General features: G+C 34.4%; 1 protein-coding gene across 3 annotated transcripts in view; it reads left to right on the forward strand.

Annotated features, from left to right (window-relative positions):
• The window catches only part of DCC (DCC netrin 1 receptor), a 1,370,610-nt gene that overhangs the window by 656,583 nt on the left and 686,042 nt on the right, over nucleotides 1-27,985 (forward strand). For all 3 annotated transcript variants that reach the window (XM_074279384.1, XM_074279385.1, XM_074279386.1), the window contains exons 4-5: nucleotides 1,135-1,285; nucleotides 1,956-2,092. In XM_074279384.1, coding sequence (XP_074135485.1) covers nucleotides 1,135-1,285; nucleotides 1,956-2,092 — 288 coding nt within the window. The remainder of the gene's footprint in view (nucleotides 1-1,134; nucleotides 1,286-1,955; nucleotides 2,093-27,985) is intronic.

Here is a 27,985-nt window from a genome sequence, read left to right on the forward strand (position 1 = left end):
GATGACAGGCAATCCCATACATTTTACATGTGTTACAATATAACCTAGATACAATATATGTGTGTAAAACCAATTTTCTTGTTGCACATTAAGAATTGGATTCCGAAGGTATAAGTAACCTGGGTAGATAGACAGTAGTGCTAACAGTTTACATTCACTTCCCAGTGTTCCTTCTCTGGGTGTAGTTGTTTCTGTCCATCATTGATCAACTGGAAGTGAGTTGGATCTTCTTTATGTTGAAGATATCCACTTCCATCAGAATACATCCTCATACAGCATTGAAGTGTACAGCGATCTTCTGGTTCTATTCATTTCACTCAGCATCAGTTGATGTAAGTCTCTTCAAGCCTCTCTGTATTCATCCTGCTGGTCATTTCTTATAGAATAGTAATATTCCATAATCTTCATATACCATAATTTACCCAACCATTCTCCAATTGATGGACATCCATTCATCTTCAAGTTTCTAGCCCCTACGAAAAGAGCTGCCACAAACATTTTGGCACAGACAGGATCCTTTCTCAACTTTAGTATTGGAAAACAAATTTTAACTCTAACCTCCTTGAACATCACTTTTCTCTTCTGTAAGGTTTTTTCCCCCTATATTTGTCTATCTCATCCTTCTCTCTGGCTTCCCAGAATCCCTGTCTAGAGTGTATCACTTTGGCATATTTTGCTGGGCAGTGGTCCATGCTTTGAGGCTATTCATTTCCTATTTCCATCATCAAAAATTATATATCCTTTGTCTTATTGTATCAATGATCTCCTTTCTAAAAGTTTATCTGTGACATATATTAATGCAATTCTATATGTTATGTTTCTGCAATATGTACAGTGTGAATATGTTTTTATACATAAAATGGTATTACTATTGAGCCTTGAAGGTATACTCTCTGTCATATACAATATTGTCAAAATATATTGAAATGAAAGTCTTAAGAAAATGGAGATGTAGAAGATGGAAAAATCTATTAGATTTTTACTTAAAATTTGGTGTTTTGAAAGTTTCCCCCCCCCAACTTTATCTCATTGCTTTCCATCAATATATCTTTCAAGGATGGAATCCTTCAGATATATCATTTATCTTTGCAGTGTCTCCCACCACAATGATGATCCTGTCCTTTCCTTTCATAGATCCAGGTTTACACAGACAACAGTTTTTCCTGCAGAGACCTTCCAATGTGGTAGCTATCGAAGGAAAAGATGCCATTCTAGAGTGTTGTGTTTCTGGGTATCCTCCACCGAGTTTTACCTGGATTCGAGGAGAGGAAGTGATCCAAGTCAGGTATTTTAGATTTAGGAATTTTATTTAATATTTGATATTGTTCCAATTTCTAAGACTATTAAACAAGAATGAAGAAGCCTCAGGATTGCTTAACAATGCAATTCTATTTGAAAAACAGCAGAAATGGTTCCCACCTTGATAGTAATTCTTCTTGTGACATGAATTGGGTACCATTTATGAAATATTTATTGACTATTGCATAGACATGATAATAGGTGATACCCAACCCTTGATTTGACCAAGCAGCAAAAAGTGATTTGCACAACAAAGATAAATGGAGTAGACTCTTAGTTTTCATGGCTACTTGATTTTGAATGATTATTTTGAAATATTGATACCCCAGTATATGTTGAAGTACCTTCAGTGTGTCCAGTTATAATTGTAGTTATGTTTAAATAATTTGGGCCACAGCTAGGTATGCCTTGTTCCATTTCATTTCTTTGGCAGTTGCATATAGTCATCCAAGGGAATAATTCACCCTGAATGCATTTTTGGTCAATAAGACAGATGAATAAATTTAAAAAGATGAATGGTGCTTGTTCTAACATTTTTAAGGTTGGGGCTTCAATTTCTACAGTATCACCCAGTCCAATTTGAAACTGAGATTAGTTTGCTAGGTGTTGAAAGGTATTGATTGAATCACTAAACTCCTATGTTTCCCATGTTACAGGTCCAGAAAGTATTCTTTATTAGGTGGCAGCAACTTACTTATTTCCAATGTGACAGATGATGATACTGGGACGTACACTTGTGTTGTCACCTACAAAAATGAGAACATCACTGCCTCTGCAGAGCTTACAGTATTGGGTAAGTGAAATGCTCTAAATGCATTCAGAATGTCTTTCAAAATACAATATTATTTACACTTTGTACAAAACTATTTTTTTATTTCTGAGTGTGAAATTACTAAGTTCCAATGCTCCATATGTGTCTTTGCACTCATTTAATTAATTGTATCAAGGTTAAATGATGCATCTAATTTTTTTGCTAAGTAGATAAAGGTTCAAACAATTCTTTCTAACTTTCTAGCATTGTCATTAAACAACTAACCCACCTTGAGTCAAGCTGTCTCTTCACCAGATTCATTGGGAATGGGACTGGGGGGACCCTGTTATGGGTGTTAATATATTATTTGTTCCTCAGAGAAAAACAAATTGTCAGAAGAAAAATTACACATTTGTAGATAAAAAGACTACACCTCCATGGCCCAAACTCACATAATTAAATCATGGCAGTCCTGTGGGATTGCATATAAGCTTATATTTGCTTACCAACAGGAAAAATATTCTTTTTATTTTTCAGAAGGTGGAGCACTAATTAGAAATAAAAATGAAGATGATTTTTTCCTTAGGAAGAAGCTAATTTGTAGAATCTTTAAGGAAACCTTGCATAGACTTCAATTAAATAATATTTTCAGTAATTAAATAATATTTTCAGTAAAGTCATTTATGTAGCCAATAGTAATGTATGTAGCCAAGACTAACAATGACTTACCTCTATAACAATTCATAATTTATAGATCTATAACATGGATTGATGCTTTTAGTAGCTTAATAATGGATCATATAAGTTGGTAAAGATTCCTAAAAAATATGAATTTCCTTTGTGTCTTCTAGTCAAGAAAAACTCTGGTTTTATCCATCTGATTTTATTATCTAAAAGAAAGACATCTTTTTGCTTGCTGGAAAGTAGAAGAAAATAGTGGATTATTTAGAATGTATGCATTAATAGTTAATAATGGCTAGCATTGCTGGGAATGAATGAATCAGCAGCTTTAGTGGCTGCTTCCAGAGCACTCACATCACAGATGGTAAGATGGTCAAGCAACTGTTAGAAGATTTTACAGGGCTATCTTTGCTAGCACTGAGAACAGTACACTGTTGTTTTGCCTATTCTGATACAGGCTGCAGCTCTGGTAGCAATCCCCTCCCAAGGAGGAGCCCTAGCACATCAGTGTTTTTAACTGACCATTGTGAAGCAAGGACCCTCATCATAGTTTTAAGACAAAAAAGAATACTTTTGGTGGCTCACAGAACAGAGCACAGGCCAGGAGAATAGTAAACATGCTTCTTAGATTGTGACATTTTGAAAGAACTGAAAACTTACAGGTCCCTAGGAGAATCTTAAAAATAGTTATACAAAATCCCTGAAGCTTGTGACTACATTCCCTCCACCTTGAAAGCAGAGGCCCATTGTAACAATGAGTTAAAAATCAAGAAATAGGTGGGGGAAATGACCAAACCACAGAACTAATTCTAATTATAGAAAGTTCTTGTAATGATAAGGAAAATCAAAATATACACAGATAACAAAATCACAATTCCTCCATCCAACACAATCCTACATCATGTCATAGAAAAGCTCAAAATTGATTTGAAAAATTAAATTAAAAAGATAGAGAAAAATTAAAAGGGAAATAAGAGTGATGTGAGAAAATCATGAAAAACAAGTCAATATCTTGGTAAAGGAGACACAAAAAAGATACTGAATAAAATAATACCTTAAAAACAGAATAAGCCAAATAATAAAAAGAGATACAGAAATGTAGTAATGAGAAGGATGACTTGAAAAGCATAACTGGAAAAATATTATCTAAAAATTCATTACAGAAAATAAGTCCTTAAAATGCAGAATTGACCAGAAGGAAAAAGAGGGACAAAAATTTGCTGAAGCAAAGAACTCATTAAAAAATAGAGTTGGCTAAATTTTTAGAAAACTTAGTACAACATCTCACTGAAGAAAATAATTACTTAAAAATTAGAATTGATGAAATAGAAGGTAATGACTCTATGAGACACCAAGGAACAATAAACCAAACAAATGTTAAGGAAAAAGAAGACAATATGGAATATCTCATTGAAAAAGCAACTTAGGGTTGCAATCTGGAACTGTGCCCAAAGGGCTATCAAACTGTGCATACCCTTTGACCCAGCAGTGCCATTACTGGGTCTGTATTCCCAAGGAAAGCATAAGGTAGGGAAAAGGACACTACTAACCCTTTGGGCACGGTTCCAGATTGCTTTCCAGAATGGTTGGATCATTTCACAATTCCATCAATACATTAATGTCTCAGTTTTCCCACATCCCCTCCAACATTAAGCACTATTTTTTTCCGTTATCTCAGTCAATCTGAGAGGTGTTAGGTGGTACTTCAGAGTTGTTTTAATTTGCATTTTTCTAATCAATAGTGATTTGGAGCTTTTTTTCATATATTAAAAATGGCTTTAATTTTGTCATCTAAAGATTGTCTGTTCATATCCTTTTATTTCATTAATTGGGGAATGATATGTTCTTATAAATTTGACAAATTTCTCTATATATTTTAGAAATGAGACCTTTATCAGAAATACTGGCTGTAAAGAGTTTTCCCTACTTTGTACTTCCCTTTAAATCTTCTTTCTGTTGGTTTTGTTTATACAAAAACTTTTTAATTTGATATAATCAAAGTTGTCCATTGTGTCTTTCATACTGTTCTCTTGTTTTTCTATAGTCATAAATTTCTCTCTTCTCCAAAGATCTGATAGGTAAATTACCCCTTGTTCTCTTAATCTATTGATGGTATCCTCCTTTATGCCCAAATCATGTATCCATTTTGACCTTTTTTTTTTTTTTGGTATGGGGTGTGAGATGTAGGTCTATGCCAATTTTCTGACACATTATTTTCTAGTTTTCCCAGCAATTTTTGTCAGATAGTGAGTTCTTATTCCAGAAGCTACAATTTATCAAATACTAGATTGCTATAGACTCTATTATGTCATGTGAATCTAATCTATTCCACTGACCTACCACTCTATTTCTTATCCAGTACCAAATGGTTTTGATGAGTGCTATTCTGTAATATAGTTTTAGGTTTGGTACTCCTAAGCCACCATCCTTTGTATTTTTTTCATTTATTCCCTTGATATTCTTGACCATTTTGTTCTTCCAGATAAATTTTGATATTACTTTTCTAGTTCTATAAAATAATGTTTTGGCAGTTTGATTGGTATGGTATTGAACAAGTCAACCAATTTAAGCAGCCTTGTCATTTTTATTATATTAGCTCAGCCTATCCAAGAATAATTGACACTTTTCCAATTTTTTAGATCTGACTTTATTTGTGTGAGAAGTATTTTGTAATTGTTCTCATATAGTTCTTGGGTTTGTCTTGGAGGTAGACCCCCAAGTATTTTGTTTTATCTACAGTAATTTTAAATGGGATTTCTTTCTATCTCTTGCTAATATGCTTTGTCAGTAGTATATGGAAATGCTGATGATTTGTGTGGGTTTATTTTATATGCTGTAACTTTGCTAAAACTGTGAACTGTTTCCAGTGGAATTTTGGATAATTTTCTAGAATTCTTTAAGTATATCATCATATCATCTGCAAAGATTGATAGTTTTATTTCTTCTTTGGACATTCTGTCTTCTGCTGAGTTTGTGTTTTGGTCTTCTCTGCTACCAAAGTAGTTTTCTATGGTCAAATTTCTTTTCTGTTTCTTGATCATTTGTTTTCCTTTTCTTTTTGTATTTCTTCTTTTTTTTTTACTTTTGAGGTGGAACTCTCCTCCTAGGGTAAAGATGGCACTGTCCCAAGTCTTCTGTGCAGCTCTGAGCCTTAGTTTTAAGCATAGGGGCTCTTGTCTTTGCAGGAGATGGCTTTGCCTGCTCTTTTGAAATAACGGTCTGGTTTCCCACAGTTTGCCTTCTGAATTGGTACTGGAGATTTACCTACTGATGTGCTCTTTTAGTGAGCCAGGACTGAGGGTCTGAGTTGCTGATTTGCTGCTATTAAGACCTTGTAACAGACTTTCCCAGAGTCCATCTGATCTGGGCTGAACACACTTTTCACCCCAGTGAGACTGACCTTTCTTGAAGTTTTTTCAGTGTGTCTTGAGCTAGAGAGTGGTTTCATTCTATCACACTCTGTTCAGAGGCTTGGTTTCATGTGGTTTTTGAGAGAACCTGGAAGAGCTGGAGCAGGTTCCTGACTTTAGTCAGCCATCCTTAGACATCTTTTCAAGTAATTATTAAGGAAAACTGGCCTGATCTCCTATAATCAGAGGGTAAAATATAAATTAAAAGAATCCACAAATCATCACCTGAAAAAAGATCCCAAAATAAAAACTCCAAGGAATATTATACCCAATTCTAGAACCCCCATGTCAAGCAAAAAATAATGCCAACATCCAGAAACAAATAATTCAAGTATCATGAAGTCACAGTTAGGATAACGCAAGATTTTGCATCTTCTACATTAAAGGATCAGAGGGCTTGGAATATGATACTCTGGAGGGCAAAGGAAGTAGGATTATAACCTAGAATCACCTGTTCAGCAAAACTGAGTATAGTCTTTTGGGACAAAATTGAATATTCTATGAAGTAAAAGACTTTTAAGCATTCCTGATGAAAATATCTCTAGAGAGCAGAACTCTGGATAAGTATACTTGAAACAAGGCATTAACTCAGTGGAATTGATGAGGTGATTGTTCTCTAGTTCACATATATACTTAGTAGTTAGCATGGTGATGTAATGGTTCTCTAAATTCACATATAATCAGTATACTGTAATGATATAATTACAGTAAGGTATAAAAGTAAGGACTGGAAGATAGACATTCTATCTTTGATCAGCCTCATGGTGGCTCTCCTGCCTCCTATGCTATGGGGGAGACTGGTTCAGACTGGGAGACTGAAGGAGACAAAAGACTTTGGACTTTATTCCTGACTACTCTCATGGCTATTATTCTGCTGAGACCAAGGCTGGTCCCAATGCCCTCCAGAAACCTATCCCAAACATTACAAATGCCAGAGCTGAAAATAAAATTTCAAATACAAGAATCAAGAGAAATATAAAAAACATAAGTCAGAAAGGAAGTCACAAGGAACTTAATAAGATTACACTGTTTATATTCCTACATGGGAAGATAATACTTATAAGTCATAAGAATTTCCTCACCATTAGAAGTGTATATAAAAAGAGGACACAGACGTGAGTTGGATATGATGAAATGATATCTAAAATAGAATTAATGGATGAGAAAGAGAAGTGCACTAGGAGAAAAGAAAAGAAGTAAAATAGGGGTACATTATGTTCCATAAAAAAGGCAAGAAAGTACTATTACAGTGGAATACTATTACAACGGAAGGAGACATGGGGGAGATGGCAGGGAATGTTTGAACTTCACACTATTGGAAATGGCTTACAGAGGGAATAACATACATACTTAGTTGACTATAGAAATCCATTTTACCCCACAGGAAAATTGGATAGGAAGTGGGTAAGCGAAGTAGGGTAGATGTTCATAGAAAGAAGGATTGCTTTGGAGAAGTAATCGTCATAAGTCAAACACTTTTGAGGAGGAACAGGGTGAAGAGAAAGACAGGATGGACTAAATGGGGGTAAATTGTAAGAGAATTTAGAAATCATTAATGTGAAAAAAAATTTGAAGCAAGTTTCTCTGATGAAAACTTCATCACTCAAATATATAGCGAAATAAAGTCAAATTTATACCAAGTAAGAACTATTCCGCAGTTGAATATTTTTCACTCCACATTTTCTTGGTTTCAATCTATCCTCTGATCAATCTCAAAGTTTATTTCCTGGAACAATAGCTTAACCATATGGCCATTTAATCAATGAAATCCCGTGGCTCCCTATTGCTTCCAGGATAAAATGTGGAGATCTCTCTTTTGTATTTGAAACTTTTCAGAACCTATGTCCTTCCTGCTTTTTCTATGTTCTTCTACTTTTGTACCCTACTAATACTCAATAATTCAGCAATATTTGCTTACTTTGTTGTTCAACCGCAGACAATGTACTGTCTCCTATCTTCCCTGCTACCTCTCTCTTGATTGTCTCACATTCCTAGACTGCTGTCCCCCTTTTACCACTATTTTTTTTTGTGTTTTGTCTTCTCTCTCAGGACTCAGTTCAATTCATCTCTTCAGTAAAAGATCTGCCTCCCTATCAGCTATTGATTCTTTCTTTTTTAAAGTTACCAGTCATCTACTCTGTATATAACTTAAATGTGCCAAATTATTTACATATCTTGTCCTCTACTTATTAGAATGTACACTTTGTGAAGGCAAACACTATCATTTCTGTTTAACTTTGTTTTTTCTTTCATTGTAATTTTAACACTTGATATATAGCTTGCAACACAGTTCATATTTAAAAATATTAGCGACTGACAAAAATAGAAATAATTAAATTAGGAAATATGAAAATCATATTTTTCTACTAGATTTCCAAGCAATGGACTCTGATTTTCTATTTTTTTCTCCCTTCTCTTTTTAAAATTTTTGAAGGAAAGGAAGGACCCTAGAGAACATGTAGCATACCATTCTCATTTTGCATCTGAAAACATTGAGGATTACAGAAAGTCCTGATTTACCTTTGCTTAATCAAGAAAATAGAGAATGTCAGAATTTAGAATAGAGCATGGCTCTCCTGTTGGCTAGTGTAATGCACTTTTCGATATTACTATATATATATATTATTTTCTTTCTCTCTCTCTCTCTCTCTCTCTCTCTCTCTCTCTCTCTCTCTCTCTCTCTCTCTTTTTATGTTCTTCCTTTATTTGTCTATTCATTTATTATTCCATTACCAGGGGAATAAGGAAGAAGTTGGTTCATTTCAAAAATCCACCTAAAAGTTAAATTCCGGTCTGCAGTAAAATCAAGAAATACCAAATTCATTGCTTAGAAATGTATCTAGCTGACTATAATTCAGCTAATCCTGAAATTTGAATTGTATGTGAATGATTGATTTTGAAATAATTGAAAATATCAAAGATATTTATTTAAGTGACAGACAAAGGCAAATGGATATTAGGCAAATAAATAAGATGAGATAGGTAGACAGAAAGAAGAATATAAATAGGTAGATAGATGAAGATAGATTAGTAAATAAATTCTTTATACTTCATGTCTGAAAATAAAAACTCCTAACCATGACCATAAACTGTGTATGAAAGTTTGTTGCTAACACTGAGTAGCCAATAGTAATAATTTCTTTGGCCTCGCCTTTCAAAATAATGTTGGGTGCATTTTTATTTTAAAATTAAGCATATCTTTATAATAATATATCACCAGTAAGAACTTCAAACAATTTGCCCAAATTTCCTCTTAAAAACAAAAACAAAAACAAAAAAACAACTAGTCTTCCTTCTGACTTCACTAAAGGTACCATCATTACCATCCTTCTGGCTTCCCTCTTTAAAAGTTTTATATTATTTGACTATTTCCTCTCTCTCATTTCTCAGATATAGTTCTTAACCAGATAGTCAATATTGTACAGAGAAAAAAAAAGTCTATAGACACTCATAAGAACTGCATTTACCCTGATCATATTCTGACTATACGAATTAGGATTTCACTTAATTTCTCAATTTCCATGTGTATAAGATTAAAGAGTTATATTAGATCCCCAAAATAATCTTCCAGATCTTAATACATGAACATTTGAGCATTGATTTAATACCAATATTAAATTCAAGAATTAAAAACAAGAATTGCCATGTATATGGTAGAAACATATTTCTATTTTATATCACAAAAAATGATGTAGTTCATATTAACTTTTCCTGATTAACAGCATTTCATCATGGGTGAATATCCTTTCCAGAAATGCTTGTCAATGGTCTCAATATCTTAAGCTACTATGAAAAATTTCAATTGATTCAGGAGGTATTTTAGAAGAACAAATTATAATAATGTTCTAATTCAGCCCTCATCATCATCATCAACATCGTCATAGGGAAAGAATGAAAAATGAAATATATACATATATGTGTGTTTATATGTTTATATACATATATATGTGTGGATGTGTCCATATATGTGTGTATATTATATATATATGTGTGTGTGTGTGTGTGTATGTGTGTGTGTGTGTGTGTGTAGACACACATACACCCAGAAATATATTAGGTTTGAAGCCTGAATATGTGGTATTTTCATTATGGAATAACAGAAACTTAGAAAATTTACATGTTGTTTGATAACTAATTGTTATAAGAAATCTCCCTGTAAAGTCTCTGACAAGTGGTCTTGAGAGGCTAAATTAATACTATAGAAATTGACAAGAGTAAACTTAAAATCGTTCAGACTAGAAGTTCTTGATCTATATTGGATTTTTTTGATAGTCTTGGGAGGTTAATGTAGTTATATTCAGAATAATGTTTTAGAAGCATAAAATAAAATACATAACATTATAAAGGGAAAATAAATATACTGAAATATAGTTATCACTGTATTTTTAAAGAGTTTATGAAACCAGGTCAAGAACTCCTTTCTGAATTGTAAGCATATGCAAAGGAAAACATTGTTTACATTAATTATAACACAATTATCCTTCATTGAAATCTTATTTCCTTGTTAATCTGGTAGCCTATATATTGATACATTTTCAACATTTATTCAGTGTCCGTTGTATGCATTGTCAGTTTTTAGAGATAGAGAGGTCTGTGTCATTGTTTTCAGGTTGCTTGTAATTGAATTGCAATCATATTAAATCACCAGTTTTTATTTTTTAGACTTAGATTCCACACATACTCAAAAGCATTATCAGATCTGTATCTTTCAGCACAGTTGGCAGGCTTTCTTCCATTTTAAATTGAGACCTAAGGCAGGTGTAGCTACAATGGGTCATGACAAACAAGAACAGAGGAGGACTGACATCTAGGTGGTATAACAAGTGCCAGTTCATATTATGTTTAAAGCACTAGACTTATGCATTCCAGAACAAGAAAAAAAAGGCAATCCAATTTTTAAAAAAGATTAAGGAATGATTTGCTGTCTATTCTTGTTTCCAAATTCTCCTTTGAAATGTCACGTTATCCAGCCTTCTGGCTTTTGCATTGTCATGGCAATGTCCCATAAGCATTGAACTCGATTTATTTGTTTCTCTCTTTCATTATTGAAAATAGTTTCTGGGCACATCTTCTTTCTCTGCTTCTCTTCCTTCAATAAAGGAGAAAAAACAAAAAACAAAAATCAAAGTCTGTGATATAATGGGGGATAGAAAAAGGATCAATATTCAAGGAATCCTAAAAAGGCTTACTCTAAGTGCCATGGTAACTTTTATGGCAGTAGTCAGATTTGAGTTCTGATATAAATGTAAACAATATCAATGTGTTTGTGTAAACTTGTCATTCCCATCTATTTTGGGAGAATACCTGCCTTTCTGCTGGATAGGTTTTTGGAGGTTTCTTTCTTCCCCACAGATTTCCCCGTCTGCCCTCAATCTGGCTCTCAGCCTGGGCAGCCCAGGGAAAGTTTTGTTTCCATCCTTTGTCCTTACCTTCTTTCTCCCCCTTCTCTCCTACAATTCCTGCCATACTCATTTTGAAACTATCTTTGGACAAGGGAACCATCTTTTTCTCTACAGAGGGAGTTGAACAGCCTGTGGTGTCAATTATTAGCCAACAATATCTTGGTAAAGGCAGGATTTCATATGCTCACCTCTCTCTCTCTCTGTCTCTCTCTCTCTCTCTCTCTCTCTCTCTCTCTCTCTCTCTCTCTCTCTCTTTCTCTCTCTCTTTCTCTCTCTCTTTCTCTCTCTCTCTCTCTCTCTCTCTCTCTCTCTCTCTCTTTCTCTCTCTTTCTCTCTCTCTCTGTCTCTCTGTCTCTCTCTCTCTCTCTTTCTCTCTCTCTTTCTCTCTCTCTTTCTCTCTCTCTCTCTCTCTCTCTCTCTCTCTCTCTCTCTCTCTCTCTCAGACTAAAAATTTGTAGAAGACTGCAAATTATATCCCATGCAAATAATCACTACAGTATGTTACCAGAGAAATAATAAAAAAAAAAAAACCCACAATAATGACAGGAAATGAGATAAGATAAAGTCATTTCTATGATTCTGAGACACTCCATGCTTAGCATAATCTTTTTCTATAATTAAAATATTTCAATGGAAAGAGCATTGAATTTGAATGGTATCTATGATGATCAGCGAGTGATTTCAAATCTGTAACCCTCAGTTTCCTAATATTTAAAATGAAGATGATAATACTTGCCTATGTAATTCACAATGCTGTTGTGAGAAAACCATTTTCCCCCCAAAGGGGAGGCCACATTATTACTTTAAAAATTATTTTTAAACCAGTTTTTGCAATAAAAAGGCAAGCAGTCTATTTTAGGGCAACACATAAAACGCCTGCTTATAATGATTGTTTCACAGAGTTAAAATTTCAGTAGTGTATTTAGTAAATTGTTTACATTTAGATATTCATCTTGAAATAACTCATCCATATATTAAAAAACACATTAAACTTTTCCAATTTACCTGTGTATACACATATATGCACATACATACACACAGTAACTTACCATTTAGTCAGTACAAAATAGATTCATGACAAAACTATGGTGTAACTCTCAGCATGTGAACAATATGCATGTGTTACACAGGATACAATATTTACAAAATATAAAACAAAAGCTTGTTTGAATGACATCTTAAAAGTTGTTTTTTGCACTTCTGGCCACAAGGCAAATATCAATTTCTCTACTGATTTTTGTTGTTAAAAAATGGGAAAAATATGCAGGTTTTTTTTTGGTTGTGTTTTTTAGGGGGATAAATAATTTGAATTTGTAAAGTAAACATGAACTCAAGAGAATTTTCAAATGTATTGCCATCAGTTCCTTGTTTTGGTTGGAATTTTCAAAAGGTGATCCCCATACAATATATTGGAAGTTTTGGAAGGATGCTAGGAGATGATAGATGGCTAAATTTTGACCCAGAATAATTTTGTTTTTGCTTTCTTCAAATTCATATTTCTGGTGTTCTCAGCATTTTAAAAGGCTTTTTCTCTTGCTTGTGAATGATTTCCGATGGTATAGAATCCTGCCAAATGTTATTTTCACTTCTTTTTCCAGAGGTGAACTTGGTTAGCAGTGTGTTACATTTTTATTTCTCTCTATTAATCTCTGGTGTTCACACAAGTGTATTCTGTGAACGGATTGGCCAGAAAAAATGATGGTCTTCTCAGATTTTCCCATCTGGTAAAAAACAACAACCTTCCTGGGCAGCGGCAGCTGCGTAGTTAGAGTTGGGACCGGGGCAGGATGGGGCTGGCCACAAGAGCACCAAGCAGGCTCCCAGACTCGGCTCCCTTGGTAGCAGCGTTGCAGTGGAGTGTGGAGTGTGGGGTGCAGCAGAGGCTGCCTCAGGATCTCTGGTCCTCTGAGCTCTCTATTTGGGCTTCTCCCTCCCTTGATAGTCACCCATTGATGCTGGTACTGTGGACTGTGAAACCATCACTCAGAGATGGGCCTGACCTGCTTTCTGCACTTTTGGGGTGCCAGCAACAGTCATTGAGGGTGGGGGTGAGTGGGAGGAGTTGCAGGTGCCTGGGAGTGCCAGATTAAGGGACGGGGAGCCAGAGTGGGTAGCTATGGTGCTGTGGTTTCTGGTAGCAGACAGCGGAACTTGGTCGTCATAGGGAATTGTCTGAAATAATACCGGAGTGCGAAGTCCAGCAGAGCTGGGTTGCAGCCCAGGATGAGCGCTCCAAGTGTGGGACTGAGGTGACCCTCATTGATATGGCATCTGTAAGCTGTTAGAGAGAGAAAAAAGGAGAAAATAGAAGGGAGACAGAAGAGTGGTAACAGGACAACACAAGGCAACTCCTTCCTGCTCTATGTAAGGGTATGAAATTTGGAAAGAGGAGCAGAAACATAATTCCCGCAAGACTGGTCTCTGGAAAACTTTTTAAAACCTTAACATGCTACCTTCTTCTCTTTCCACCTTTTGCTCCTCCCTCCTGTTCTCTCCTCCCCATCCCAACACAGGCCTTTATCCTCTTCTTTCATCTCTTTTCTCTTTTTCCTCCCTCCCTCTCTTCTTTTTCAATCTGTCTCTACCTGGGGTGGAAAGATGGGATTTCCTCTCATTGTGAAAACTCCATTCACAAATTTGGATCGGAAACTTGTATGTAATTTGCAGCTTTAGAAAGTTGTTTGGACTCTTTGTTAATAATACCAGCCATGATTTTGTGGTTGTTGTTGTTTATTCCATACTTACTGACAATGAGCTATAAAAATAAATAATCCTTTCAACAAGAGAAATCATTTAGTTTCTGAATATCCCAGACCTCAGTATGTTTAGAAATTTCATGCCTATTTTGTTGTCCTTCTTTCTTGAAGAGTATCAAAATGACATCACTATTTAGTCAATTTAAAATGTGTCTATATGTGCCTGATGAGATCAATATAAGCACTGAATACTCTGCCACAGGTGGGACACAATAGTCCCTAGTTGGGATGGCTTCTCTAATTTTGCTTATCTCCGGTTTCTTCTGAGCTTTCCTCATAAAGACAACACCTTCTCTGATTGGGGAGCATCATGCTGGGCTTCCTGTGCCAATGTCTGCTATGTCATATAATGGATTCTAAAATTCTTAAAAGAGACATGGAGAGTGTCTTTGTTATCACCTGATGAGCCCTTGCCCTATGTGAGTTTTCCATAAAATACCTTTTTGGCACTTGAACAATGTGGCCAGCCCAAAGGAGTTGTGCTCTCTATATGCTGCTAAGAATATACCTTCCAATAGGAGAGCCAAAATCTGACTTTTGGAGCAAATTTCTTCTGTCCCCACTATATCCCTGTCAAGGTGTCTAGCACGGTTTTATTTTTTGTGATTATGGGCAAAGGCTATTTAAACTAATTGGAGATCAACGTATTAATACACAAAATATACTGATGCTAATATCTTAGTTACCGTATCTCAATTTTCTGTCCAAGGTATTTGTGGTTTGTTGTTTTTGTTATTCTTGTTGTTTTTCCTTTAGCGAATTAATGAATTTTTTTATATATTTTAACAGAACAATTTAAAATTGAAAGGAACTAACTTTTTTACAGTGAAAATTCTCATAAATTTAAAAATTACTCTGGTTTGTCTTCTAACTTCCAAAGTAAGAAAGACAAAGGAAAAGATCCTCATTAACATTAAATTCAAGAGCAAGGTAGTAGGGTATGAAAAAATGTACCCTTCCATTTATTTCCAGACTAAATCCAGATTGATTTGTTTAGAGATTCAGAATTCATCCTATATTTATTGTAGTGATTTTGGGATATAGGAGAGAATAGTTGTATCTTTTTTTCAACTAAGTAATTTCCTTAATTACTTACCCAAATGAATATTATCATTAGTTAATCCCAGTACACCCAGGAGTTGACTATGAAATTAAAATGATCCAAACATATGTTGAGATAAAGCAAAAAAGAATCACTGCATTAAAAATTTACCACAGGTAATCCACAAAACTAATAACCACAAATTTGGAATTAATTATTGCCAATTTTGTAAGCATTGTTTTAGAAAGAATAATAAAGTTCTAGAGCAGACTTTACTACATTACACAATGAACTAGATAGGAATTTCCTAAGTATCTATTTACCCTATCAGTAATCTATATTGCAAATAACTAATTATTTATGGCATCTTATATGCCTCCTGATTCAATATTATTAGTCAGTTGAATTCGTTCTAACAGCTTATCAGTGTCATAGTTTATAAACTCTTTGATACATATGCCATACTGAATTTGACTCTTGGGAAAATATTTTGTTTTAAATTGAGAAAGAAATGTAAGGAGGTGAAAGAGATCCTTGTTACAAAGACCAGTTTCATCTAATAGGGAAATTTAAATATAGCTCCTCTTATTCATAGGAAATTCATTAGTTATAGGTCTGCTAATGCTTCCATTGCTTACTAACCATTTGTTTGAACTGAGGCTTCCTGAGTTAATTTTTTCTACGAATAAGAAAAACTTTATCCCAAGTATGTATGAATTGTCTTTGCTACCACAGTCTTTCTCACTCAATATTTTCATAAGATTGTGGTAATCTTGAATTCTTACTTCAGCTAACAATTATCCCAAAAATGTAACTATAAAGTGAATTTTGATTATTCTATTGTTCATAGTAGCTTCTTATTTTTAGAACTGGGCCTACATAGGAAAAACAAATATATAACACAATGCAGGATCTAAATTAGAAATAAATATTATATTTCATGAATAGATGATTCTTTTGAACTCAAATTAGTTTAAATAGCCTTTGGACCATAATCACAAACAACAATAAAACCTGTGTTAGACACCTTAAGAGAGATATGGTGGGAACAGAAGAAATTCTCAATCTCTAAGAGGAATCAGAGAAACAACTAATGCTTTTGCTCCAAACTTTGGCTGCAAAAGTCAGATTTTTGGCTTTGCTAATGGCATATACAATCTTAGTGGTTTTATGTAGGCCTGCAGTAGACAGAGCTTTCACCAGTCAAGATTATATATTTTCTTTCTTCATTCTGCTATTCTAACTAGGAATTACAAGTACCTAGATGCCATTATTATGGACCCTAAAAGGAAAGATGGATTGGTAAGATAAAATAATGATATTCTCTTTTAATTATCTGAATTATATTTATAACCACCATGCATTGCATTTAAAATATATTGACATCATGAATTCATTTACCAATTACTTTAGAGAGGCACATAGAGGGGACAATGGATATAGCCTCTTAAGATCTCTTTCAACTGTGGGACTACGATCCGATGAATTTTTGACCTGACTTGAATTATTTGAAAGCAGAGAAACATGAAGCAAAGAATACAGAAAAGATCTTTAATGTAAAACTGGGAGCAAAATTTATTCTGTTTTCTCAATCTTAAAGAGCATAACAGGTCAATAATTGAAAGAAATTAGATTAGTCTGGCAGGATATACTACCACTGGTAATATTCAATACATGCTTAGAATTATGTAGCTGTAAGGAAATTAAATAAAAATCTGTCCCAACCCACTGGTGTCAGCTAAGCAGAGCTATATAGATGCAACACAGGTCATCATTTATTTATTTACTTTTGTTTTTCCTGATGTTCTCCAGAGATGGAAATTCCACCATTTCTTTGTGTAATTCATAATTTTTGTGAAGCAATTCTTTTCTTTTATTTCATTCAAAACCCTTCTTGTCAACTTGAGCTATCCTATCATGTCCCATCTTACAAGGAACCTATTGTTACAAATTTGTGTTTGTAATTATTTGTTTCTTCTGGATATTTCCAGTTTCTAAACTGGATTCTGATTCTGATCTGATGGCATCTGCTTTTCATTACTTAGTTATGTGTGTTTATTATATTTATTTTTAAAAAAACAGAGTAGAGGATTTGATTCCAGGGGACTGATACTAGAACATACTCTTTTCTTTTCAGGAAGAGATGATAATCTACTGAGATATAATGCTATATACTCTGTCAGTTGTCCTCGATATATTTGATGGTTTTGCTTAACCGTGTGTATGTGTATGTTTCCTGATTCATTGCCACAAAATACATAATCAGGTCATTTTTCAAAAAGTTTTTTTTTTCTTTTTTTACCAGATCATCAGTATTCTTTTAGATATCATCGAAAAGTAATGTTCTATTATTGTCTTCATAAAGTTACAAGATTTCTGGAAGGCTTATTTTAGTTAAACATTGATTAGCCTGAACAATTTTAAGATTTTTAAGATTAAGGACAATTTTTAAGATTTTAAAATGATTCTGTTCTGTTGATAAAATAAATCTCTAATAAAAACAATCTCTACTATGCAATTTTCAATGGTCTTAAATGTAATCTTGAACTGGTCCCATTTAAAAATTTCTAGGTTTTTTTCTAATTGAAATTTAATTGTGTAGTTCAATGAAAAGGACCTTTATTGAGGGTGCTGGTGGATTGGGGTGAGGCTAGTATGGTGAATTCTGGTTTCTTTTTTCAGCCCTTCCTCTAAACAGCTATCAACACCCCTAGTAAAAAACTGATGGTGTCCTTCATTTTGAGTAGAGTAGAGCCATCTGCCCATTATATTTTATAAAGTATCTAGGGGCAAAATGGGATTATGTAGCAAAATAGCAGGATGATATACTTTAATTCAATGTTGATTTCTGAATGGCCTACAGACCATTCAGACACTGTACTAGGATTAGGGATTAAAAAATGGGGGGGGGAGAAATATTTTCTGCTCTTAAGTGGTTTATATACTACTGGGAAGTTGGTGAGTGAACATCATAACACATTTGAGGAGTTATATGTAATCTTATAAACTGGGGATGGAAAAACATTGTCAGGAGCTGTATAGTTGTTAAAATAAAATTGAAATATTAAAAATTTAAGTATTTTATATCTACATAAAATGGTTCCAAAGACTTCTTTGAATAAAATGATATCTTGTGGCAGCATCTCCGTGCAATATTATCCTTTCCAAAAGAAATGTTTTCTCTTCTTTGATTTTGTTATGAATTTATTTGAAAAAAAATGAATTTTTACTCAGACTTCTAATAATCACTCCTATGCCTCCAGCCCTGGAAAGTGTCAATGCTTTGAATATTTTCGTGTTTTCATCAAATAAGCTTCCATACATTGTCATGGTCCTGACTAGTCTGTTTTCAAGATTAGAGTTAAAATGCTCTTAGATCCTAAACCATTTTAATAGAGTCAGGATTATTGGCTAGACTAGCAGGGCTTCTTAAACTTTTTCTACCTGCAATCCCTTTTCACCTGAGAAATGTTTAGTGACCCCATCCTAAATTTAAGCTGGGTATTTCTGAGCATGTGCAGGGAAAAGTGTGTATGTGTTACATATTCAGAATCTAGGTTTCAGTGAAGTCACATGATATAACATGGGCAAGCACTGCCAGAAAAGCCTCGGCTTCATTATTTGTTTGATTTTGAATTAATTTTTGGTCATTGTGTTCGGAAACCTTTTACTGTTGTCATTTTTTTTTTTTTTGAGAAAACCACATTTAGTTATGTGACTTCACAAGTGGTTATTACCACAGTTTAAGAACCTTTGAGCTAAATGCATTGTTGGTAAAATCGTGAAGTGATTTGACCATTTTGGAGAACAATTTGGAACTATTTCCAAAGCTCTGCAAATCGGTGCACACCCTTTGATCCAGCAGTGTTAGATGGGTCTGCATCTTAAAGAGGGAAAAGGACCCATTGAGTGGACGCCATCAATTGAGGAATGGCTGAGTAATTTATAGTATATGAGTGTAATGGAATATTATTGTTCTATAAGAAATAATGAGCAGGCTGATTTCAGAAAAACTTGGAAAGACTTCCATGAACTGATACTGAGTGAAATTATCAAAACCAGGAGATCATTGTACACAGCAACAGAATGATTATCAATTATGATAGACAGCTCCTCTCAGCAAGATGGTGATCCAAGATAGTTCCCACATACATGGGGTAAAAAAATGCCTTCTACATCCATAGAGAGAATTATGCAGACTACTATAAAGTATAGTATTTTCACTTTTTTGTTTGTTTGTTTGCTTTTTCTTTCTTGTATTTTTCCCTTTTGGTCTGATTTTTCTTGCACAACATGACAAATATGGAAATATGTTTAAGAGAACTGTACATATCAGATTGCTTGCTGTCTTGGGGAAAGAAGACATAAAAGAGAGAAAGAAAAGATTTAGAACACAAAATCTTACAAAAATGAAGGTTGAAAACTATGTATTTTTACATATATTTGGGAAAATAAAATACTACTGAAAAAAATTAAAAGAAGCTTTGAGTTAGAATGTACCTTTTCATGGTCCCAAAGAATTCATGGCATCTGTGTATGATAATAAGAGGGCTAAAGGGGCCCCAGGTACAATAGATAGAAACAACCATAGATGGTTCCTTGGACATTTCAGCAATTGTCTTTGTCAGCAAAAGCATCCACTTGAACCCTAATGATAGACTGCAGAAAGGGGGAAAATACCCTTCTCTTCAAGAAAAAAAACTGCTATGAAAATCATTGAAAAGAAATGTAGAAGATGTTTCTAAATCACAGACATATAATTAAGTATTTTTTAGCGCTGAAATGTTTCTCTGCTGTTCCCTTGCATTGATTGCTTTTTAAACAAAAACAGATGCAAAGCCAGGCAATGATTTCCCTGAAATCATGTAAGGATCCATCAGGATGGACTTGTACCTGCATATACTAAAGAGATTTGGGATTCCATATGAGATGAATTGAAACTTTGGCATTCTTTCCATTTGGTAAATGCATCAGCCAAACTGTATTTGCAACTGCATTTTGAAATGTGCCTGCAGAAGAAAAAAATTCTTTAAAGCACACAATAACAAAAGATTGATTAAATTCTTTTCACTTGCCAACTGTTAGACAATGTAATATAGACTCAATGAAGGTATAGATTCTTGAAACAGAACCTAAAATGCATATGGAATATATAAAAATAGATTTGATGCATCAAGCAAAGAGGGGAACTCAATTCAATCCATTCCAATCTGATTCAATTCAAAATACATTTATTAAACACTGAATCTACAAAGTATTGTAGACACAAATATTTTTAAAAATGTTACTTGCCTGCCCTCAAGAAAGTTATTTTCTAGTAGAAATATAAGATGTTTAAAGATACAGGCATCCACAAATCTTTAACTGTGCAAGCCAAACAAACAAACAAAGAGGGAGGGAGGCTCATTTTAATCAGTGCCTACCCTGAAAAGAATGGAAAGGATGAATGGGAAGGTTCTTAAGATATGTCTCCATGCCTGAACTAGACTTATGCATGCCTATGTATCCAGACAGATAAGTGCCAGGTGATTTTAGGGAAGAGAAAGGAAGGTTAGAGATGAAAGAATTAAGCACTGGGAAGGTGAGTAAAGTGGTTACAAAAAGAAGTGGTACATGAGCTGAGTTTTGAGAAATCTAACGAGCATAAGGGAGGAAGGCATGGGGGTATGTGAGTGATAAACTGTGAGAATACGTGGAGGCAAAATATAGAATGTTAAATCAAGTTTAAAAGTCAACAATTATTTATCAAGTGCTTATTATTTACTAGGCACTATGTTTGAGGAACAGCAAATATTTTAGTTTGACAAGCAATGCAAAATATATGAAGAGAAATAGAACGAATTAAGTCTAGAAAGGGAGCCAGATTATGTACAGCATAAGTGTCATGTTAAGAAGTTTCAACTCTATGCTAACTGAATTGATATAGGCAGTAAGAATATACTAAAGGTTTTAGAGTATAATAAACATATGGTTAGGTTTGTAATTGATGGATACTATTTTAGGAATATTATTTGGAAAACTGGTAGAATTGGAGTCAGGTAATGTCAGTTCAATTGGAAAACTTTGTCCAATTAAAATAAATTATGACCTGTAGTTGGACTAGAGTAGGACCTCTGTGAGAGAAGGAGGTGAGAAATGTAGAGGTAAAATCAATGTGACTTTGCAACTGTTTAGATGTGGAGATTGAATAAAGGAGAAGTAGTAAGACTGATTCCCAGATGACTTGAAATAGAGTGTGGTGCACAAAATCAAGATAGAGATTTTGAAGGAAAGATGAATTTTTGAGGGGAGGGAGGGATCAGGGAGAAGGGAAGGTAAAGAAATGAGCTCCATATTAGACATGATGAGTTTGAGATATTGAGATATAAATAAAACTATCCAAAAGGCACATGAGAATATGGGATGGGAGTTTAGGGAAGGGAGCAGGATATATAGTTATAGAGGCCATCCGTGAAAAAAGGATAATTGAACTCAGGAGCAGATAAGCCATCAAGAAATAATGACAAGAGAAAAGAGAAGGAAGCTTAATACATAAGATTCTTGGATGGTCAGATTACTGGTGGAAAACAAGTGAGAGACAATTCAGTGAAAGACTGAAAAGAAACAATCATATTAACAGGAAGAAGAAACTGAAGTCCTAAAAGTAAGGTGTTAAATTCAATAACTTTCTTGAAGTATAATATGTCAATTTCCTATTATATGTTCAGAATATAGCATTTTGAGAGAGCTGATAAAAAAGGTGAGAAAACTTCTGCAAATCTCTGACAGTTAAATAGTGCTTCCATCTTTGTGTTTCAGGATTCTAGGATCTTAGATTGATAGCTGGTCAGGACCATAGAAGCTATACAGTATAATTCCCTCACACTGAGGATTATGGATACATGAAATGATGTGGTAAAAAATTAAGTGATTTGTTGTGGGTCAAATAGTAAAATTAATTATTTGATCTAAAAATTAAATATTAATATTAATATGAAATATAAGAAACAAGAGCTGTGTTTTTGTTGTATCTTGCTCATACTATCTAGCCCACCCATTTTACAGTCACACACACACACACACACACACTAATCTTCTATCAAAAATGACTTACCCTAGTTCTCAGAAATGACAGAAGCAGAATTCATATTTTCAATAGGAATCCTCATTTTGCTTTCTGTATCCTTGTAAGTGAACTGATCATAAATTCTGGACATGTGGCAAAAATCATTTAAAAAAGCATTCCCACATTATTCAGTGTTTCTTTTCCAAGGTAGAATAATGCATGAAAATGGAATAGACAGCTTTGGGACTTTGAGCTATCACACTGAGTGTGGTCAGTTGAGAGGAAAGAAGGATTGGGTCTTGAAGTAGAAACTTGGCTATGTTTTATAAATTTGTGGAATGAATATTGAATTTTAAAATTTGGGCTTTAAAATTTGTATGCATGCAGGCAAACATATGGATATAGAAAATCTGAGACATAAGTAGAAAGATAGATAGATAGACAGATACATAGATAAACAAATATCGGTATTGACATGTGATTTACGTGTTTGTACATGTGCATGTGTGTTTGTATATTTGTGTATCTGTCTCCACATTCTTTATCTCTTTTAAAATTCTTTAAAGTTAAGACATCCAGGTATCCCATTATAAAATGTAAATAAGCCTGAAAAGGTAACTCATTAGGTTTTTATCAGTTATTAACACATTTAGCATGTGTAAATTTGTCTAAGTCTTTCTTCTCTGAAAAAAAGCTGAGAACAGAGTTGTCACAAAAACCACTTTGAAGCTCTGTACGGAAACAAATAAATAAATAATGTAAAATCTCATTTAGTCTAAAAAAGACAATATTTTGCTATTGCTAGGAATGCCATCATATTAAAACTGCTAGTTCTATCTAGCTACAAAGACTTTGAATTAATAGTTGTTTGAGTGAGTAATGGGGACAGAAGAAGTTGCTTTATCATCCCAAACAAAATGCAAAACTGTGTAAAGCAGCTATTAGGAGCTGGATTTTTAAAAACTTTCTTCTTTGAGTAAAGATATTTATTTGTCATATCTTTTCTGCTTGAAGACTAAAGATAAAGGAAGCCATAGATGTACATGAAGGAAGGAAAAACCCTTTGAATTCAATTGGATGTCCTTTTGGTCCACAACAGAGAAAGTAAAATCATAAGCTCACAAAATTTTTGAGTTGTCAAAAATATTACAGAACATCTATGGTAAGCTACTTAATCTTTTTATATATCATGGCAGTTACATGGTGCAGGGGACAAGACACCAGGCCTGAAGTCAGGAGGATCTGAGTTCAAATGTGGCCCTAGAGATTTAACACTTTCTAGCTGTGTGACCCTGGCAAGTCAATTAACCCCAATTACCTCAGCAAATATATAGTGATATATACATATTCATATACATATACACATACACATACACATACATATACATATACATACACATATACATATACATGTACATATACATATACACACATATATACATATGCATATACATATACACATATATACATATACATATGCATATACACATACATATACATATACGTATACATATACACAAATATACATATGCATATGCATATACATATATATATACATATGCATATACATATACATATGCATATGCATATACATATATATGTATACACACACACACACACATATATATATATATAAATTTGGACTTATTTAGCAATCAGTTGAAGACTAAGGATCTTGTATTATTTTCATTTAAAACAAGCAAATAGGATTACAAAGGAAACCAAATATGTTGAAATATAATTACGTGTGTATATATGTGTATGTGTGTGTGTAATTCATGGACTCCAAATTAAAACACTCCCCTTCTCCTCTTCTCCCTCATCTAGTTGGGCATAGTAGTAGGTACATACTTATAGTCAGAAAGACTAAGACTGGAGGAGCTCTTGAAGTTGAGTTCTGAGCTACATTAGGGGTAAACTCAATTGAGTCTTCTCTGAGTTTAGTACCAATATAGGGAACCCCTATAAAGTTAGAATCACCAGATTTCCTAAGAAGGAGAAAAAATGCCCAAAGCAAAAATGAAAAGCTCCTGGTTCTATTGGTTTTAGGACTGAGCAGCTGAGGAGCTTAGAGGAAATGAGAAAACCTAATCTTATAAAGCACAACCAAAACAAAACAAAGCAAAAGTCTGATCTAGTCCATAACTTCATTTCAGAGGGGAAGAAACTGAGGTCACAATGCAAGAAGTAACTTGGTCAAGTTCCAACCGTCAACCCACATAGGAATAAAACAGCATCTCTAATACCAAACTCAGTAATGTTTCTATTAGACAATTCTGCTGAGAGATTTTGGCAGGAAGTATTATAGAGCAAGTCACAGAGTTCAGTTTTTAGTTACTATGTAAAGCTTGGACAAAAATTAGAAAAATTTGAAAAATAAAATAGAACAGAAAATAAACCACATAATGGATAATTCTATAAAATAACAAAATTCTTATGCACATACACATATTGAAATGGTGATGACTGTATTTTAGAGACAACAAATGGAAGTACCTCAGATCATAGTTCCTAAATTGATTCTAAAAATAATTAGATAAAGAAAGAGAAAAATATTTACCTTTATATTAAACCAAGGAAATTGTGATGTGATAGAACAAGAACTGGAGTCAAAAAATCTCTTTTCAAATCTCACCTCTGATGCTTACCATTTAAGTAACTTTGGGCCAGCCTCTAATCCTCTCTCCAACATGGTTCCTTCATGTCTATAATGAGGGTTAACAAGCTGGACTCTGAGGCTCCTTTCAGTTTCATAGGTATTACCTTGTAGAGAGTAAGGCCAATATTTCTATTAATGTAGTGGGGATAAATTAATTAGAAGCAAAACTCAGTCCTCCGAAGTGAGTCAGACAGTACACACACACACACACACACACACACACACACACACACACACACACAAATGCACATCATCTAAAAGTTTGTGAGAATCCTCTCCTCCTTCCCATCCTCATAGTCACTATCACAGATAGTTGCAATGCATTCCCTCTGGATTTATGTAGTGAATTCTACTGGCAACATACTATCCTGGAAATCTTATTCTTTCAGATAACTAGCATAATCCAATACATTCTGCTAATTGTGTCTGTCATACTTGTGAACTCTTCTCCCCTCCCCATGACCATATCTTCTCAATATTTCTCCTATTCTTTTGTCATTGCAATCATAAAGTAAATGTTGGTTCCCTGATCATTCATTCTTTATATTCTGCTGAGTTTACCTTAATCTTTTCTTCTCTCTTTGTAGTCCCCTCCATCTTCCCTTCCCTTCTGAAGATCCATGAATTGTCTGGTAATGTTTGCAAGAATATGTATTCACTAATTGAGTCCAACAGGCAAGGGAGCTTTTGAGCACTACACAACCAACATGGATACTTTCAGATGATTAATTTGTCAACTTCTATGCAACAGGAATTAAATGGCAGAAATATTAGAGGAAAAGATATTAACTAATAACGGTTAATAGTAATGATAACTGACATTTGTATAGCTCTTATTATTTGCCAGACAATGTGTTAAGTACTGTACATTATCATATTTGATCTTCCAACAATGTTAGGAGATAGTGCTATAATCTTTATTTTACACAAGAGGAAACTGAGGCAAACAGAAATTATCTTGCTCCTGATTATACAGCCAAGTGTCTGAGACTAGATTTAAATCCAAGCTAGATTTGAAATCAGGAAGCTATTACAAAATTTGGGGTTATTGGCTTTTAATGTGGTCGGTGGCATGAGGCCATACATCATTAACCAGTTAGGAGGTTGGTAAAGGAATAATGTTCCAGTGTCTCCAGGAAGATTAATATGAAGCTTCCTTTTAACATATCCAGATCTACTCTTCAGCCATTACAGGCCAACATTTCCCTACTCTGTGCCATAGTTGCACAACATTTGCCTTCTGAATTCTGAAACAACTTCTCATACACTAATATCAATTCTCCCTTCCCCTCTTTTCTCCCATCTCCTTTCCTCCCCTGCTCTCTCCTCCTCTTTCCTCTTCTAGCAACAAATGAACCCATCTCATAGTCTTGTTTTCCTTTTCCTCTTCCTCTTCCTTCTCTAGGCCATGAACAAACTTCATTTGACTCCTTCTTTTACTTTCTACATGAGTCCCTTGTTCTTCAGAGGTGCTGATATTATTCATTAAATGTTAAATATACTGTAATTAAGAAATGAAAACTGTTATTAAATTCCAATTTAAATATTTATGAAGGCTTTTATCCCAACCCCCACCCTTTTGGAAGCAAGTAATGGAAATAGAGCCATGCAGACAAAAAAGAGAGAAAGATGCTCTTTTGCTTAGCAACTAGAAGGGAAGTATCATACACAAACAAGAACTAAACCTCTAGGCTGCACCTCCGTAGCAGCTTAACCTTGTAGCCCATCCTTTGCAAAGGCTGTCTCCACACTAGTTCCAATTGATGTCTCTACATTTGGTGCCGGTGTCCTGAAGTGCCAAAGGAAAACCTCCTGACATGAGCACTGAAACGACAATAAGTGGGGTGAACACTGCCCCAGCTTATTATATGATTTTCTTTGAAATCCGCCTAACCAATTAAAAGGGGATTTTACCAGTGGGTAATGGGTATTACTAATGCTTTTCCCTTGCAGTTCAGACCCATTACCCGTTCAGTAGAAAGCTACGTGATGTAATTTTAATCACAGCGCAGCGGTTCCCTCCTGCTAAGAAAAATGAAAGCGCTGTTTGCGAGCTTACATCTACCTCTTCTTTAAAGGACCAGAACAGAAAATAATTAGTCAAGTGATTAAATTATATAATTCAATTTTCCCTTGGTATATTTTTCCTGACATTCAAAAAGCAGTTAGTGAGTTTGACTGCTGCTTGCTCAGTAATAACATTTTATCACCAATTTACAGTGCATGAAAACAAAAGAAATCTTAAATGACCTGTTTTGTGTGTGTGTGTGTGTGTGTGTGTGTGTGTGTGTGTGTGTGTGTGTGTGAATTTTAAAGAAAGAGGGAACAGAGAAAAAATGGAAGGGGTGTGCAGAAAATATCCAAACTCCTCCCCTAGAATGATAATTTGCCTTGCAAATTACTTCTGGGATATAATAAACTCTGGATCATTATGTAGATATATGCGGAAAGCTAGGGTGAGCAGAGGGACTCACTCCTCCTTTGACTTTGGAAAGAAAATACAAACTCCCTAAGCCCATACAGCATAGGAGGAGCATCCTCTCTATTTAAGCATCTCCTTTTACACACATTTGATCCAAAGGAACAGAAGCAAATCATGCTCATCCACCTTCTGGGTAATTACCCTCTCTTGGGATAGTTATAATAGGTCATTTTCTCCCTTTTCAGCCTCCCTCTTTAGGAGTGGAGTGCGGATCACAGTTATCAGAAGTTCTTGATTTGAGTTTTTTTTTCTCTTCTCCCTCCCCATATTTACTCAGAACTAGTGTTATAGAACATGAAGGTAAGGTTTCTAGACCCTTTGTTTACAAATGGACAATGAGCTGGGCCCAGAATTAACTCTAAGAAAGAAATCAGGTTGTATAACCTTTGGGAAATTGATGAGCTCGTTCAATGCCCCCAAATTGTTTCCTGATACAAAAGCCCATTAATTTCCTGGGG

This window comes from Sminthopsis crassicaudata, chromosome 1 (genome assembly GCF_048593235.1).
Source record: "Sminthopsis crassicaudata isolate SCR6 chromosome 1, ASM4859323v1, whole genome shotgun sequence".
In the NCBI taxonomy this organism is placed as follows: domain Eukaryota; kingdom Metazoa; phylum Chordata; class Mammalia; order Dasyuromorphia; family Dasyuridae; genus Sminthopsis; species Sminthopsis crassicaudata.